At 39.6% G+C, this 16,690-nt stretch overlaps 1 protein-coding gene across 1 annotated transcript in view; it reads left to right on the top strand.

The window, feature by feature from the left end:
* P3H2 (prolyl 3-hydroxylase 2) overlaps positions 1-16,690 on the top strand; it is a 187,440-nt gene that overhangs the window by 144,798 nt on the left and 25,952 nt on the right. Inside the window, exons 4-8 of the mRNA XM_004603009.2 lie at positions 4,304-4,435; positions 5,335-5,477; positions 6,218-6,307; positions 9,881-9,921; positions 10,759-10,853. Of these exons, the coding sequence (XP_004603066.2) occupies positions 4,304-4,435; positions 5,335-5,477; positions 6,218-6,307; positions 9,881-9,921; positions 10,759-10,853 (501 nt within the window). The remainder of the gene's footprint in view (positions 1-4,303; positions 4,436-5,334; positions 5,478-6,217; positions 6,308-9,880; positions 9,922-10,758; positions 10,854-16,690) is intronic.

Here is a 16,690-nt window from a genome sequence, read left to right on the forward strand (position 1 = left end):
TAGTTTAGCATTATGGCACTTTGACCAGGCCCATTTCAATGCCAGGGTAGCACATAGCTCACAGCTTGCTCGGGGTCCATCCAGTCCCTCGTCGGAACCCTGCTTTTGAGGTGCTAGGAAGTAAGAGCAACTAGGCTTAGGTCAAGAGAACAGATGCCCAGAGGTAATATCCGGAGTCAATTAACTCCCACGTTACAAAAACATAGCATTAACTGTCTTCTTGTGCCCATACAAAGAGGACACTACTCTAAATTAACTATGCAGTGGACTTAAGGAGAAGAGAAAAACAATATTTACAAGTCAACAGAGAACAAAGAAAGAAATTATAAGTAAACACAGAGGAATGGGAGCACTGTGATGGGAGTAACCAGATAAGCTTAAACTCCCTGTGGCAAGGCGGAAAGGGACAAACCAATGTTATCCTACAATAACGTAAAAAGTGTAAGGTAAACTAAGTATTAAAAAAGTAGAAAAGCTGCAAAGAGCAATTATAAAGAAAACAATATTTATTGTGTAGATGAGTCTACACTCAACTCTTATAACCAATTAGGCTCTAATTTATTTAGAGCTGTTTGCCTGACTTGTGAACATTGCTAATTTGAATGCCTGTCACATATTTTTTTTATATTTCAATCACTGAATATTTCTGTATAGTCAATAATTTTTTTTTTATAAATAGGCAGATTTTTGTTTATTATAGTTTACTGAGTTGTGGTTTTATGGAGATTGAATTCCTCAAAATTGATCTGTACAATGATCTATAATATTAGCTTCTGAGCATTTTTGGCAAATATCTGAAATGTGGTTTAGGAACATTGACTGAGAGTTTCTCACAGATTAGCACTTACTGGAGGTCACCACGCTGTGTTCCTTTCTGGAAAGGAAGAGAGTTGGCCTCATTAAGAAAATTTAATACTTAACATTTCTGTGCTGTTGCCGTCACTTCCACTTCCAGTAATATTCCAAGTCACAGTTTACAGGTTCAAATCAAATAATATATATTACAAAACCATACTAGCACTCAGAAGTTTGAGAAATGACCAACTTAAATTATGAGAAAAGAAATTAAATCATTCCTACGTAAGTTTCTTGGGCTTCAAACTTATTGAAAATATGTTAATTATACAATAATATTTGACATAAAAGGGATAAAGAGATAAGGCCTATAGAAAATTATGTAAGTTTACATAAACCATTTATTTTACTTTATTTACTTTATTTATTTTTGCTTTTTGTGTCACACCCGGAGATGCACAGGGATTGATTACTCCTGGCTCATGCACTCAGAAAAACTCCTGGCATTGCTTGGGGGACCATACGGGATGCTGGGAATCGAACCCGGGTTGGCCAAGTGGAAGGCAAATGCCCTATGGCTCCAGCCCCAAACCATTTATTTTTTAGTTTTATTTATATAGTTAAAATCTTTAGTGTCCTCACAAGTGGTACTGGGGTTCCCTAGGGTCATCCTTGATAATACTCAGCTAAGCAGTTTGCAGTTCAATGCTTCATCCTGTGGTGTGGGGGAACACCAGGGAGGTTTCACCAGACGTTGGGGCATCTAGGACTATACTTGATGATGCTTGGGAACTTCAGGGCTGTGCCCAGATATATTCAGGAGGCAATGTGGTCCCAGAGATAGAACGCACGCCATTGGCCCCTAAACCCCATACTACCCTCCTGGCCTTATTGTGTGCTTTTAAACTGTCACAAAGTAGGAGTCAGACTGAATTTTAAAACATAGAATGTATTTATAAAACCAAAGTAGTTGAACTTTATAAATAAAAGATTAAAAAATGACTCCTATATTCAGTTATTTCTTACTAGTTACGGTTGAACTAGTAAGAGCTAGGCAGAGCCTAGAAAGCTACCTAAGGTGTACTTTATATGCCAAAAACAGTAACAACAATGATCCTCATTCCCCTGATCCTGAAAGAGCCCCCAATACACCATCAGGCTACACTAGCACTCAAAGGGATGAATGAAGACGTTACTGGTACCCACTCGAGCAAATCGATGATCAAGGGATGACAGTGACAGTGACAGTGATGGTTGAAGGTCTAGTGAGCATTATTCTGCCATTCCTATTTTACTTGTATTATCTTTAGAAAATACTCTTATTCAGATTTGGGGTATTTAGCAAGTATGTATCTGATCTTTCTCTCTCACTTGTCATTTGGAATTTAGAGTGTGTATCAGAAGGTAAAGAAGCACACCAGTGGTCAGCTAACTAGGAGAACACAGCTGAAGGTTGTTTATTGTTGCTTTCTTAAGAAATCACTGTATCACTGTTGTCCTGTTGTTCTTTGATTTGCTCTAGCGGGTGCCAGTAACGTCTCATTTGTCTCTGTCGCACTCAGGGTCAGGGGAAAGGCCCATTATTTCTAAAACAGCCAATTCTTTATACTTAGCACATTAATCAAATAACAGAACCACAACTCATTCTTCCCTCATATTCCCCAAACTCCATTTATAAACTAACAAACTGCAGGGTTTCTACTAGCAGTGCAATATTGTATTAAATTCAGTTACAAAACAAAGTTCTGCACTTTCCTATAGACCAAAAATGCAGTTTTCTCTTTCTGTGCTTTACGACCTTCCCACAAGGCCAATGAAATATAAATTGAAGTACGTCTAGCAGAATCTTTGGAAAAAAGGCCAGTGAGGTCAGTTAAGCTGTAGGGCTATTAAATTAGATAGTTCTGTCATCATTCTCATCATGTATGAGCATGAATGAACCATTTTTTTCCTGGAAATTACTACAGCAACTCATCTTCATTGTAAAAATAAAAGCTGGTTGGAATGTAGGAGGATTTTTTTCTTTCTTTTCTTTTCTTTCTTTTCTTTTTTGCTGTTGTTTGGGGTGTCACACCCATCAGTGTTCAGAGTTTACTCCTGGCTCTGTACTGAGGGAATCACTTTCAGTGAGACTGCATGGTGCCAGGGACAGACATGGGGTCATCAGTGAATAGCAAACGCCCTACCTGCTGTCCTACCTTTTTCTGCCCATTGACCAGGACATTAACCACTTGTGTTTTTTTTGAGCTCACTCTTTGATTAGAGAGAGTGTCTAGAGCTAAATGAAGCTGGACTGGACAACCTCTACATTTCAGCATCCTTGTCTGTTGGCAGACATGGAAGAAACATGGCAGTGAAGATGCGAACAAAGAGAAAGTGACAAATCTGAATGGTTATTCCTGTTCTTTACCTTTCATCCTGCTCCCTGCCTCGCAGTCCCTACCATATTAATCTTTTCAATGTCCAGGTGATAGACTCATTTGCTAGTGAGTAGAATATGTCCCTGATAAACAGAAGTCACTGTCACTGTCATCCCGTTGCTCATCGATTTGTTTGAGCAGGCACCAGTAAAGTCTCTCATTGAGAGACTTATTGTTACTGTTTTTGGCATGTCCAATACACATGGGTAGCTTGCCAGGCTCTGCCGCGTGGACTCGATACTTTCTGTAGCTTGCCAGGCTCTCCGAGAGGGGCGGAGGAATCAAACACAGGTCAGCCGCATAAAAGGCAAATGCCCAACCGCTGTGCTATCGCTCCAGCAGAAACAGAAGTAAATATATATATGTATATATATATACACACACACATATATGTATATTATTTTTGCTTTAAAAAATTGTTACAGAATCCAGAGTGGTAGTACAAGGGATAGGTGTATGCAGCCAACCCTGGTATATTCCTCTGAGCTGTCTATGGCCCTCTGAGCAACACTAGGAGCAATCCCTGAGCACAAGGAAAGAAGTAAGCCCTAAGTACTTTAAGATGTGATGCCAAAACCTCCAAAGTAAAAATACAAAGTGTTTTCATGGAGAAGGTCTTTTCCATTTCGCTTCTCTTCAGGCATACTCCACATGTACATGGGAATTTTTTTCTTTCTATTGTTTCTTCATCTCCCCATTTTGTAAACTTCCACTGCTATAGAACACTTAGGTCTTTCTAAAGGAAGTCAACAGAGCCCCTGGAGGTGTTAAATGGAAAAATCCGCTGTTTAGCTGGTAGTGGTTGTAGTGAGGTAACTCTACGACTTTCAGAGGATGCAAGATAAAGGAGACACAGGTAGTAGAGAGAGCAGGATTGGACCCATGAGGACAGAGTCTTAGAATTGATTAGTCATCACTCCAGTGATTATAGTCTAGACTTGGAAACTTCAAGGGTTTCTGTGTGAAGGGTTTTCTGGCTATGAAGTGAGGGTAATAATAATTTTGCTTTCACAGTCTTGTGTTAACTATAGCTCTGACTTTCAAATCAGGACGTTAAACAGACTGAAGTGATGACTGTTGTCTTTCAGATCATTACCTGCAGGTGCTTGTTTGTCAGCACGAATGTGTGAGGGAACTTGCCACTCGCCCTGGCCGCCTTTCCCCAATTGAGAACTATCTTCCCCTGCATTATGACTACCTGCAGTTCTCCTACTATCGAGGTAAAATGGAGTTGTTGGTTAAGCTTTTGCTATTACAGTCAACTTTCAGATGATTGACACTTTATGTTTGTCCTCTTATATCTGCAAATAAATTCTAAGGATATATTTCCAGGAATATGATTACTACACATAATTTATTTCTATAGATGTCACTAAGCTTTCTCCTTGTAGAATACATTTTTCAAGCTCAACTACAGACCAGATAATCAAACTTTGAGATAATCTCCAGTGTTTTAGCTTAAAATTGATATTGATATTCGAAAATTTTTCACTTGTCTTACTGTGAAAGAAAAATAAGAGTTTGAGGGTCTTTATTTATGTTTCAAAACAATGAATTTGAATTGCTTAAAAACCTCATATATCATATGTCAAACTCAATACAAAGTAGAATTCACTCTGAAAATTCTGTTTATCTCTGTTTAAAAACATGCAAGTGGTCAATAAGCACCTTCAGGTGCAAACTTATGAAAATTACAAAAAAATACGTAGCACCAAAGCGAACCAATGGTAGCACCATTGAACTATGGGAAATGGTGCCTTTCCTTTTGTCTGCAGCATATTTCTACTTACTCTGCTCAACTGCCCTTTTACCTTCCTGCTTCCTGATATTTAATGCTAACCTCTTATTTTGAGGAGACAAGTTGAAAAAGCTCTTTAGAAGCCTACAGTCAGGAACTGGAGAGAATACAGCAAATAGGGTGTTTGCCTTGCAAGCTGATGACCCCAGTTCAATTCCTGGCCCTCTATACGGTCCCCAGTCCCCACCAGGAGTTATTCCTTAGCACTGAGCCAGGGTAAACCCTGAGCACTGCCTGGTGTGGGCCCCAAACAAGCAAATAAATAAAATTCCATAGGCAAAACTAAAGTGAGTCTAATGCAACAACTCCTTGGTTTTTCAGTTGGCGAATATGTGAAAGCCTTGGAATGTGCCAAGGCTTATCTTCTGCTCCATCCAGATGATGAGGATGTCCTCGACAATGTGGATTACTACGAAAGTCTGTTGGATGACAGTATGGACCCAGCATCAATTGAGGCCAGAGAGGTAAAGATAACTGCCTGAGAACTCTTTGTCATGCTAGATGTTCTTAGGAGAGCTGGTTTAAAAAAAAAAATAATACTGCGCTTAAAAATATTGAATAATGGGGCTGGAGTGATAGCACAGCGGGTAGGGTGTTTGCCTTACACGTGGCCGACCCGGGTTCAATTCCCAGCATCCCATGTGGTCCCCCGAGCACAGCCAGGGGTAATTCCTGAGTGCAGAGCCAGGAGTGACCCCTGACCATCGCTGGGTGTGACCCAGAAAGCAAAAAAAAATCGAATAATTTATTAAAGGACCTAGAATGCAGCCTTTTGAGTTTGTTAATGCTAGAAGCATATTTTTCTCATACACAGAAGCTTGGGAAAATTTATTGAGACAGACACATATTTTGCAACTCTGAATATTTTTTAGTTCATTTGTCACTAGCATGGTGGCACTGTCATCCTGTTGTTCATCAATTTGCTCGAGCGGGCACCAGTAACGTCTCCATTGTGAGACTTGTTGTTACTGTTTTTGGCATATCCAATACACCATGGGGAGCTTGTCAGGCTCTGCGGTGTGGGCGAGATACTCTTGGTAGCTTGCCGGGCTCTCTGAGAGGGATGGAGGAATCGAACCCAGGTCAGCCGCATGCGAGGCAAATGCCCTACCCGCTGTGCTGTTGCCACTGTTTTCCCTTTGAACACACATCATATCTCTTAACTGTTATTTAAATATAAACTTTATTTTATTTTTTCCCCTAGGATTTGGCAGTGTTTGTGAAGCGCCATAAATTGGAGTCTGAACTAATAAAATCAGCTTCAGCAGGCTTAGGATTTTCATATTCTGAACCGGTAAGTGAAAAAAAGAAGAAAGAGGACTTTTTTTTTTTTTCTTTTGAAAGAACTGTGCTATGGATTTCTCTTACTTTTTTTTTCCTTTATCTATTTATTTTGTTTCCCTTTGCATCACACCCAGCTGAGCTCAGAGCTTACTCCTGGCTTTGTGCTTAGGGATCACTCCTGGTGGGGCTCATTGGAGCATATGGGGTACTGGGGTCCACCCCGAGCAGCCACATGCAAGGCAAGCACCTTAACTGTTGCAGTTTCTCCTGCCAGTGCACTTGTTGTTTATGAGTTTATCTCTCAGCTCCTTTTATTGAAGGCCCTAGCTCTGTGTTACCTTCTTCCTTAAAGACTAAGGGAATTGTTTTGTTTGTTTATTTGTCTTTTGGACCATACCTAAAGATGCTCAGGGCTTACTCCTTCTCTGCACTCTGAATTCTCCTGGTGGTGCTCAGAGAACCACATGGGATGCTGGAGATCGAACCCGGGTTGGCACGACCCACCCTTTGTATTATATCTTTGATCTCAGTTAGGGACATTTTTAGTCGCAAAATGTAATAAATTTGAAGACTTTCTTAAGATGCTGGAGAGTTGGTACAAGATTTACCATGCTTTCCTTGCACGCAGCTGACACTGGTTCCATCCCCCCGTGGGCCTGGATGCACTGCAGTCTGCAGCCCCAGAGTTCCCTGAGAACTGGTGTGGCCCGGGAAATTCCTGCATATTATTGTCCTAGCAGCACCTCATCCTCTGGCTGAGCCTTGAGTTTCCAGCCTGGTGCCCAGGAATTGAGCAATTTTTCCTTCCACAAATATACGTTAATGATCTTCAGATCACTGAACACAAAGTCAAAATCATTTGTATTTGTATAGGTGGAAATATTATGTACACTGTACATTTACATCAAGTTTGTCTTATTTCCTACACTCTAAATGTAACATTTTACACTTTTTCTTAAACATGCTCATTAGACTTAAAAAAAAAGTCTGTCACAGTAGTATTTTGTATCATGCTGAATACTCTCTAAATTCCTTATTGTATTTATTCATTATCTATTAGAAAAGTCTATAATCTCTGTTATGAGCTTGTGATTTCATAAACAATTCTATTTTTTAGGTTTTTTAATTATTTCCGTTATACTTATAAATTTTTCGTATAACATATTTCTTACTGCCTAGCATTTACATTCATTTCTGTACTTTTCCACCATGCTTTAATACATTACACATTCTTGTCTATTAAAATATACCCATTGAATAAATTTCCAGAAATGTTAATATCTGGCTTTAGAAGATATATGACATTTTTGCAATTTTAATATTATTATAAATGTTCTTCTACTGTCACTATGAAAATGTTTATTTTTTTGAAGTTTAAATGTTGTTTGGTTTTTCCTTTTTTTAAAAGAAATTTTAATGAACCACTGAGAGATACAGATTTACAAACTTTCACGATTACATTTCAGTCATACAATGATTGAGCACCCATCCCTCCACCAGTGCCCATTCTCTACCACCAGTGTTCCCAGTATGCCTCCCAATACTACCCCCTGGCTCCCCCATCTTTGTGGCAGGCACATTCCCTTTTACTCTCTCTCTCCTTTTGGGTGTTATGGTTCTCAATACGGGTACTAAGTGGCCATCATGTTCAGCCCATAGTCTCCTTTCAGCACACATCTCCCATCCTGAGTACACCCTCCAAGCACCATTCACTTGGTGGTTCCTTCTCTGTCTTGGCTGCCTTTTTCCCCAGCAGGTGAGACCAGCTTCCAGCCGTCAAGCGATTCTTGAAAGTCTTTTAAAAGTACCTGTTTGTCACAAACATCTTAGCAGTGTGAAATGATGTTTTAAAATAGTTTGGATTACTCTGTTTTATGGACTGTAGCAATAGCATAGCGGGTATGGTGTTTGCTCTGCCTGTGGCCGATTGGGCTCGATTCTTCCGTCCCCCTCAGAGAGCCCAGCAAGCTACCGAGAGTATCCCACCCACACAGCAGAGTCTGGCAAGCTACCCATGGAGTATTCGATATGCCAAAAACAGTAACAAGTCTCACAATGGAGACGTCACTGGTGCCCGCTCGAGCAAATGGATGAACAATGGGACGACAGTGCAGTGCAGTGCTGCTCTGTTTTATGCTGAAAAAGTGCACACTGTTGCTTAGTTTTATATTCCTAGATTGCCCAAAATAAAGTAACTTTCTTTCATTTAAATTTTTTTTTTGGAGAGGGTTCACACCTGATAATGCTCAGGAGTTACTCATGATTCTGCATTGAGGAATTATGCCTGACTGTGGTCAGGGAACCATATGGGATGCCAGAAATCGAACCTAGCTTGACCGCATAAAAGGCAAACACCCTACCCATTGTACTATCACTTGAGCCCCAGTAAAGTAACTTTCATATACATGATGTTTCTCTCATTTGAATTATATGGGTATCCCTTTTTAAAATTTACCTGTTGTTTAATATGTATTATTTATAAATTGTACTTAGAATTGTTTATAAAAATTTCCATTTATAGAATATCCCATTTATAACATATTTGAAAAAATATCTTATTTAGCCATGACCTCTTTTTATCAGCACATTTTAAAAAAAGAGGCTGGAAACATAGCTCAATGGACTGAAAGATTGTTTTGCATGGGGGAGGCCCAGATTCCATACTGGGAGTCCCAGTCCAAGAGCACTGTCAGGTGAGATCTCCCATCACAGAATACAAAGTAGCCCATTAGCATCACTGGGTGCCCCCTCAAGTCTCCTACGCCAAAAATGTTGGTATAATTTTAACTTACTCTTCCTAATGTAGCTTTCCTAAGATGTTAATGCCTAATTCTAACATTTTGTTTTGTTTTTGGGTCTCACCCGGCGATGCACGGGGCTCCTGCGCTCAGGAATCACTCCTGGCAGTGCTTGGGGGACCATATGGGATGCTGGAAATCTAACGTGGGTCGGCTGAGTGCAAGGCAAACACCCTACCCGCTGTGCTATTGCTCCAGCCCCTAGACTAGTTACTTTTATGTTCCTTGTTTCCATGTGGATGCATTTATTTCTGTTAGGACTGCATGAAACATGTCACTATCACTGTCACTGTCATCCTGTTGCTCATCGATTTATTCCAGTGGGCACCAGTAACGTCTCTCATTGAAAGACGTTGTTACTGTTTTTGGCATATCCAATACGCACGGGTAGCTTGCCAAGCTCTGCTATGCAAGCGTGATACTCTCGGTAGCTTGCCGGACTCTCTGAGAGGGGCAGAGGAATCGAACTCGGCTCGGCCATTTGAAAGGTGAACGCCCAACCACTGTGCTATCGCTCCAGCCCACATGAAACATAGACAACTTATTTTATTAAAATTAAAAGTAAGCACATCAAAAAGGGCTGGGGATAGAGCTCAGTGTTAGAGTAGTTGTCTTGTAATTGTGATGCCAAAGTCTAATCCGTGGCCCCATAAACACAAAAGTGAAAAATATATTGAACCTATAATAAGCCTTTTGATGATTTAAAGTATATATTTCAACTTATTTTCAGTAGTGATGCCTTATTTAATGACAAAATTACTGTTATTTAAAAAAATTTGAAACAGAATTACTGGATCCGATATGGAGGACGCCAGGATGAAAACCGGTAAGTACTTTATTCAAATCACTTTCTCTTTAAATATGGATGATTGATGGTGATGGTAATGGTTATGATGATGATGATGGTGATGATGATGATGATGATGATGAAAAAGAAGAAGATTGTGATGTGCCAGAGATCCCACTCAGGGCCTCATGTATGCAAGTTCTGTGCTCTACCACTGAGCCATGTTCCTGGCCCTATTGTTTATTTTTAATGCATATAAATACTTAAATGCATTGCTTTAATATGGAGTGTATCTGTATACATCAACTAAGACATTCAAGATGTAATTCAAAATGTAACTAAATGCATAGTTCAGTTCAATTAATATTGAATTGAATTGAAATTAGAAGTTTGCTCAATATTTATATGTAGAAAGATACTATTGGGTCTTTTGAAGATTTTGGCAGAAATGTGTATTTTTCCTTCCAGAATGTCAAGAACTGCTATACTAGAGCACTCTTTCAATACGATGATTATATGGTGATGCTCTGTTCAATACCAAATACAATGCTCAGAGCATTAAAAAGATAGATATGTTCATTTTTCTGCTCTATGACAACTCTAATCTCAAGTCTGCTGAGTTATGGCTACTATTATTGTGATAAAAATTGCTGAGAACATTTAGAGAAGTGAATTAGAGCATACTCCTTGAGGAAATAGAAAATAACTTTATGAAGACAGTGACTTTATTTTGATATTGAAAGATAGGTGGACTGTGTGCAACAAAAATAGACAAGATGGCAAATCATAGGCTATCTGCATAATATAAAATATTTTTTGCCTTTGAACATCTGTGTTTGATGGAAAATTGCTATCACAACTCTTTTGAATGGGCAGGGTCATTTCAGGAGTGAACACGGAAGGCTCAGGAGTTCATGGATTGTCAACGGCAAAAAAATCATCGCCAAAGATAGAAAGAGACCTAAAAGAGGGTACGTATCTGTTTTACTCTTGGATAAAGGAGAGAGGAGGCATCTTATCAAGTTCTTTTTTTTTTTTTTTTTTTTTTTTGCTTTTTGGGTCACACCTGGTGATGCACCGGGGTTACTCCTGGCTCTGCACTCAGGAATTACCCCTGGCTATGCTCAGGGGACCATATGGGATGCTGGGATTTGAATCCGGGTCGGCCGTGTGAAAGGCAAACGTCCTACCCGCCATGCTATCTCTCCAGCTCCGAGTTCTTTTTTTCTTTAGTTGTTTTTAATTTTTTTTTTTATAAAGTAGTTCATAATGTTGGATTACATTTAATATTCAAACACCAATCCCACCACCATATTTCGGGTGTTTCCATTCCAAACCCCAATCCCTGTCCCAAGGCAGAAACGAAATAATATATTTCCCGCTGCGGTTGGTTGCCTCCTAATTTGAATCCCATCAAGTGTGGTGCAGTACCCTTGGAGTATGAGTAGAGTGTGTCCTGTGAAGTGTCCAGGAAAAGGCTCACTCGTGGATGAGGCTGAGCCAGTGTGTGGAGAGCGGCCTTGGACCTCGGGGTAGCTCGGTTCTGGAGGTTTTCCACTGCTGGGACTGGGTCCCTTGGCGGGGATGGCGCTCACCCACCCTAATCCGGGGTGGCCTGAATTAAACGGGGTCCGGCGGCATGTTTATGTTGAGTGCTTGACTAGTTCTTATCCAGATCAAAGCAGAACCCAACTTCCTTGGCAAATAAAGAATGTGACTAAGCAACTACTGTCACTGTCACTGTCATACGTTGCTCATCAATTTGCTCGAGCAGGCACCAGTAACGTCTCCTTTGTCAGACTTGTTACTGGTTTTGGCATATCGAATACACTACGGGTAGCTTTCCAGGCTCTGCCGTGCGGGCCGGATACTCTCAGTAGCTTGCTGGGCTCTCCAAGAGGGACGGAGGAATCAAACCCATTTGGCCACATGCAAGGGAAACGCCCTCCCCACTGTGCTATCGATCCAGCCCAAGCTACTACAAGAAAGAAAAAAGAAAAAGAAAATAGTGCCTGCCATAGAGTCAGGCCTGGTGGTAGAGGGGAACTGGGGACCTTGTTGGAGGGAAGTAGACACTGGTGGGGATTAGTGTCGGAACACTGTATGCCTGAAACTCAGTCATGGATCAACTGTACCTCTGTACTTCATGGTGCTCAATATATATGTATACTTTTAATGTGAGTGGAGAAACGAGAATTTTATCAAAAGTCCTTAGGTAGAGTCAAGAATAAACTATTAGCAAGAGTAGTGCAGAGTAGTAGTGATGCGTGACAATTGTTATTTCTTCTATATATTTTATAATTTTAAAATCTGACTTCCAGAGTTTGCAAGTAATTTCATTCCTCTCCACAGTGATGATGGACTGGAGTGATAGCACAGGAGGTAGGTCATTTGCCTTGCACACAGCCAACCCTGGTTTGATTCCTTGGACCCTCTCAGAGAGCCCGGCAAGCTATCAAGAGTACCCCGCTCTTACGGCAGAGCTTGGCAAGCTACCCATGGCGTATTCAATATGCCAAAAACAGTAACAACAAGTCTCACACTGGAGATGTTACTGGTGCCTGCTTGAGCAAATCAATGAGCAATGGGACGACAGTGCTATTTTATAATTTTTCAAACCATTTTGCACATCATTCACTATAATACTATATAATACTAGATACCATATATTATATATTAATGTATACACTATATATTAATATTATACATAATATTATAATACTAGAAACATCTCATGTCATGGATCTTATATGTCCCCACATCAAAGGCAAGGAAACAGATGTAAAGGTATATGCATGTTCACATCTCATAATTGGGTATGAGACATGTGAACATGTGAAGACATGTGAACCCAGGCATTTGAATACTGATTCAATAGAATTTCAGATAGAAAATATAAATTGTTTCTTTATTTTCTTTATACAAATTCTGCTTTTTTTATTTTTTTCATCTAATTCAGAGCACTGGATTATCTAGATATCCAAATCTATCCCCTATTGATTAAATAATGATTAGATAAGAGGTTTTAAAAAAAACCCTATGTTGGGAATACATTACCCTCTTCTTCAAAAAGAAGGCATCTCAGCACATTCCTCTAACTTATTTGAAATTTTCTGGCTCTCAGGGCCTCGAACATTTCCCAGCCCTTTCCTTCCTTAATTTCCAAGTCAGCCTGAAGCAGTAAACAGGATGATATGCTCATCGAATCTGACCTAGACCTCAGTTGTAGCCACAAAGCCCAAGCTCTTTCACAAGTGCCAGAGAGCTTGATGGTCATCCAGAGTTCAGATTGCATCTAGAGCTAAGAAGTCACCCAGGAACTCCATGCCAATAAGCCAGCAACTTGCTGAAAAGGTTTGGGAAACTCCAGGGCAGCTGCCAAATTTTAAGGCATTTTTTTTTCTTTGTACCAGAGTTTCTGATGTCCAGCATCCGACAAACAGTAATATTGGAAGAGTAGAACAGAAGATTACACCGATCACATAGCACGATTGGCTGGGCTACCAAATTCTACCATTGTTACAGAATTTCCTTATTGTAATTGGCTAATGAATTTTAAGATTCTTTCTGGAATTGACTGCAAAAAAAAAAAAAAGCACATTGTACAGTCACTGGAGATTCAAATACAGTCTAAATTAAGAACAGTGAGAGAAGACAGAGGCAAAGTTCCCAACCAGAAATCATATCTTCGTCTGGCAGAAAGCAGATGCCAGAGTAGAATATAATTCATTTTTGTTTTTATCATTTTCCAAAAATGGAATCTCTTCTGGCTACCTAACAGTACTGAGTAGTTTTCATAGAGGACAGATACTAAGCATTCAAGATGGGAGAAACACCAAACAGCACCCCATATAACCCAGATCTTGGAATAGTCATGCCAATGTACTGAAAACATGTCACTTATCCATTCTTTAAACCTCCAGTTTTTCAAAAGCTCTATGATAAGCTGTGGAGTTAGTGGAGGGATAGCGGGAATAATTGTGGGGTTAAAATCAGGAGGCCACGTTGACTGCATCAGATGCTCTGAAGTGTGTGACAAAGAGAACTGGAGATTTGTTCTGTCCGTAGTCAAATCACTGCTGGATCCTCATCTGTACAGGAATTACGCAGAAGAGGAACAGGAGGGGAGGGATGAGAAGCCTCTTGTAAACCAGAAGGAGCTGTGCTCATGTACGGGCTGTTGGTCCACACAGCACAGCTATATGATGTCATTGTATTTTGGGTAAAAGGATTCCTTTTTTGCCACAAGCCCACAGACTGTGAGCCTAAAGCAGCATTTTCCTAGATGCTCCTGCTTTATTGCAACTGGCTAGTTCAAGCCAGACAAGCACATACTTTATGAATGAGAGAAGAATTAAGTTGTTTGACTCAGTCTCCTTGGGTTGTGGTTAGGAGTTGGCTAAAGCTGACAAATCTTGTCTCAGGAACCACAACTCTTTGGACTACAGTTTTATTTTAATTTTAATGTTTTTTTCTTCCCTCTGTCGGCAGTGCTACTAGTTATGTGTGTAAGTTGGTACACTTGCTTTTTTGAATAGCAGACATTATTTTCCTTTTATTCCCCCTGTTGGTTGGTGGGTGATAGTTGTTTGTGTTTTTCGAAGTGTATATTTGAGAAACCTCTGTGTAAACCACTATGTCTAGTGGTGATTGTGCTAGCTACACAAAAGGCAATTTTTAGTTCAGATCTAGCAGAACCTGTTAGGATTTATGTATTTAAAACTAAAGTATTTCCTTGAACTTAGATTTGTTGTTTTACATTATTATTATTATTATTATTATTATTATTAGTGCATTTTTGACAACATCTGTCAATTCTTAGGACTTACTCATAGCTCTTTACTCCCACTAGTGTTTGGGGAACCATATGTTATGCCCGGGATAAAACCAAGGTTAACCACATTGCAAGGATAGCACTTCCCCACAGTACAATCTCTCTGGCCTCCTAACTTTATCTTTTTGTTACTTAAAGCATAATTTGGAAAATTGTCAGTATCACAGTAGTCCTCTTTGTAATATATTCCATTATGCTACATATTTATTAAGCTGCCTCATGTAGAACTTTAGACAGTATGTCATACATATTTTACCAAATAAATAATAATGATGGTAATGATAAATAGCAAGTACTTATGCAGAAATGATGAAAATATATTGTTTATATTTTAGTAATATTTATGGTCATATTTTGAAAATTGAATGACTTATTTAAAGAAATTCACTGTGAACATGGAAAATGAAAAATATTGAAAATGCAAATAGATCTAGTTTACATAATCTCCCACATCTCCATGGCTACCTGGCTTTAAATGAAAAACTTTACTGAGCTACAGTCTTTAGTTTTCAGGGCTTACTCCTGGTTCTTTGCTTACGGGACCATATGCCGTGCTGGGATTGACCCAAGGTCAGTGCAAGACAAGTGTCTGATCCTTGTATTTTCTTAACAGTTTTTAAAAAATATTTTTAAAACATTTCAGGGAACCTACACCTATCAGTTTTTCTTGAGAAAATACTTTTATTTTTGAGGAGTGGGTCAAAATCCAGAGGTGCTCAAGGCTTACTCCTGGCTCTGCCTCAAGGATCACCTTTCGTAGGGCTCATATGGGTTAGAGATCAAATCTCGTGACCTGCATGCAGAGAAAGTGCCCTACCGGCTATACTATCTCTCTACCCCAAAATAATACATTAAAAATATTTCTAAATAGGAACTGAATATGCAGTTTTTTCTAAATATTTGAGAGTGAAAGTCTTCTTTATAATAGATGTGAATTTTATTCATATCTGTATACATACATATCAGATATATATAAAAATATAACTATCAATCTATGTATGTATGTATGTGACATACATTTATATCAGGGGCTTGGGGACAACTTAGGTAGGGGGAAATCTTATTGCTTTAGGATCCATCACAGGTCCCTCTCAACATTGTTGACCAAGTCAAGAGTCTCCTCTAAGACTAACTGGATCTTTTCCAAGTACAGACGACAGAATCCACTATTAATGGGATTGTGGGCTTTGGCTCTTAATTTGTAGTTGGTTGTTAACCAGGAGGTACCTTTGATTGCTTGCTATGAGAATCCCTTTACCTTATTGGTTTGATTTATCACACTGTGCCTTCTGAGAAACCAGTAGTTGGATTATTTTCTTTACTAGAAGGTGGACGCTGCCATCCTATGCAGTGCCATCACAGAGGTGGCCACCATGTTCTGTTGGTTAGAAGCAAGTTCCTCAACCCACCCATAGTGAGAGACCAAATTATCCGGTGCAGAAATACCAAGAAACAGTGATCACCAGGGACCACTTTAGAATTTCTCTGACATAGGAGAAAAAAGAAAGGGAGGGAAGGATGGAGGGACAGGAGGAAGGTACTGTGTTAAATTATGGTTGAGAACTGCTGCAGAGTATAATAGCACTTAGGGTAGTCAGTGCCTGTTCACATATTTTAGGTTCTAAGGAGCCCTCTTAAATTTAATTCAGACCAGGAGTTTTCTTATTGTATTCTCAGGTTCTTGTCCTTGGACAGTCAGTCAAGACTGACAGCAGAAGACAAGAGACTAGATAGATGAATTTAGGACCAACTTTATTTGAGTAAAGGGAAGGAAAGGGAAGGAAAATAGGTAAATAGGTCTTCTTGAGTTGGTTGCTTGGGAAAAGTAGAAAATCTCTTTTTATATTCTTTGTACTAATGGCTTAGTGAGCATTCTACATTGGGTTTAAGACATGAAAGGTGATAAGAGTGAGGGGGTTAGGGAAGACCAGGATGTTTGAAAGGATTATCTTTTCTCTATCTTAGCTGCCCTAT

The sequence above is a fragment of the Sorex araneus genome, chromosome 2 (assembly GCF_027595985.1).
Source record: "Sorex araneus isolate mSorAra2 chromosome 2, mSorAra2.pri, whole genome shotgun sequence".
Taxonomy (NCBI): domain Eukaryota; kingdom Metazoa; phylum Chordata; class Mammalia; order Eulipotyphla; family Soricidae; genus Sorex; species Sorex araneus.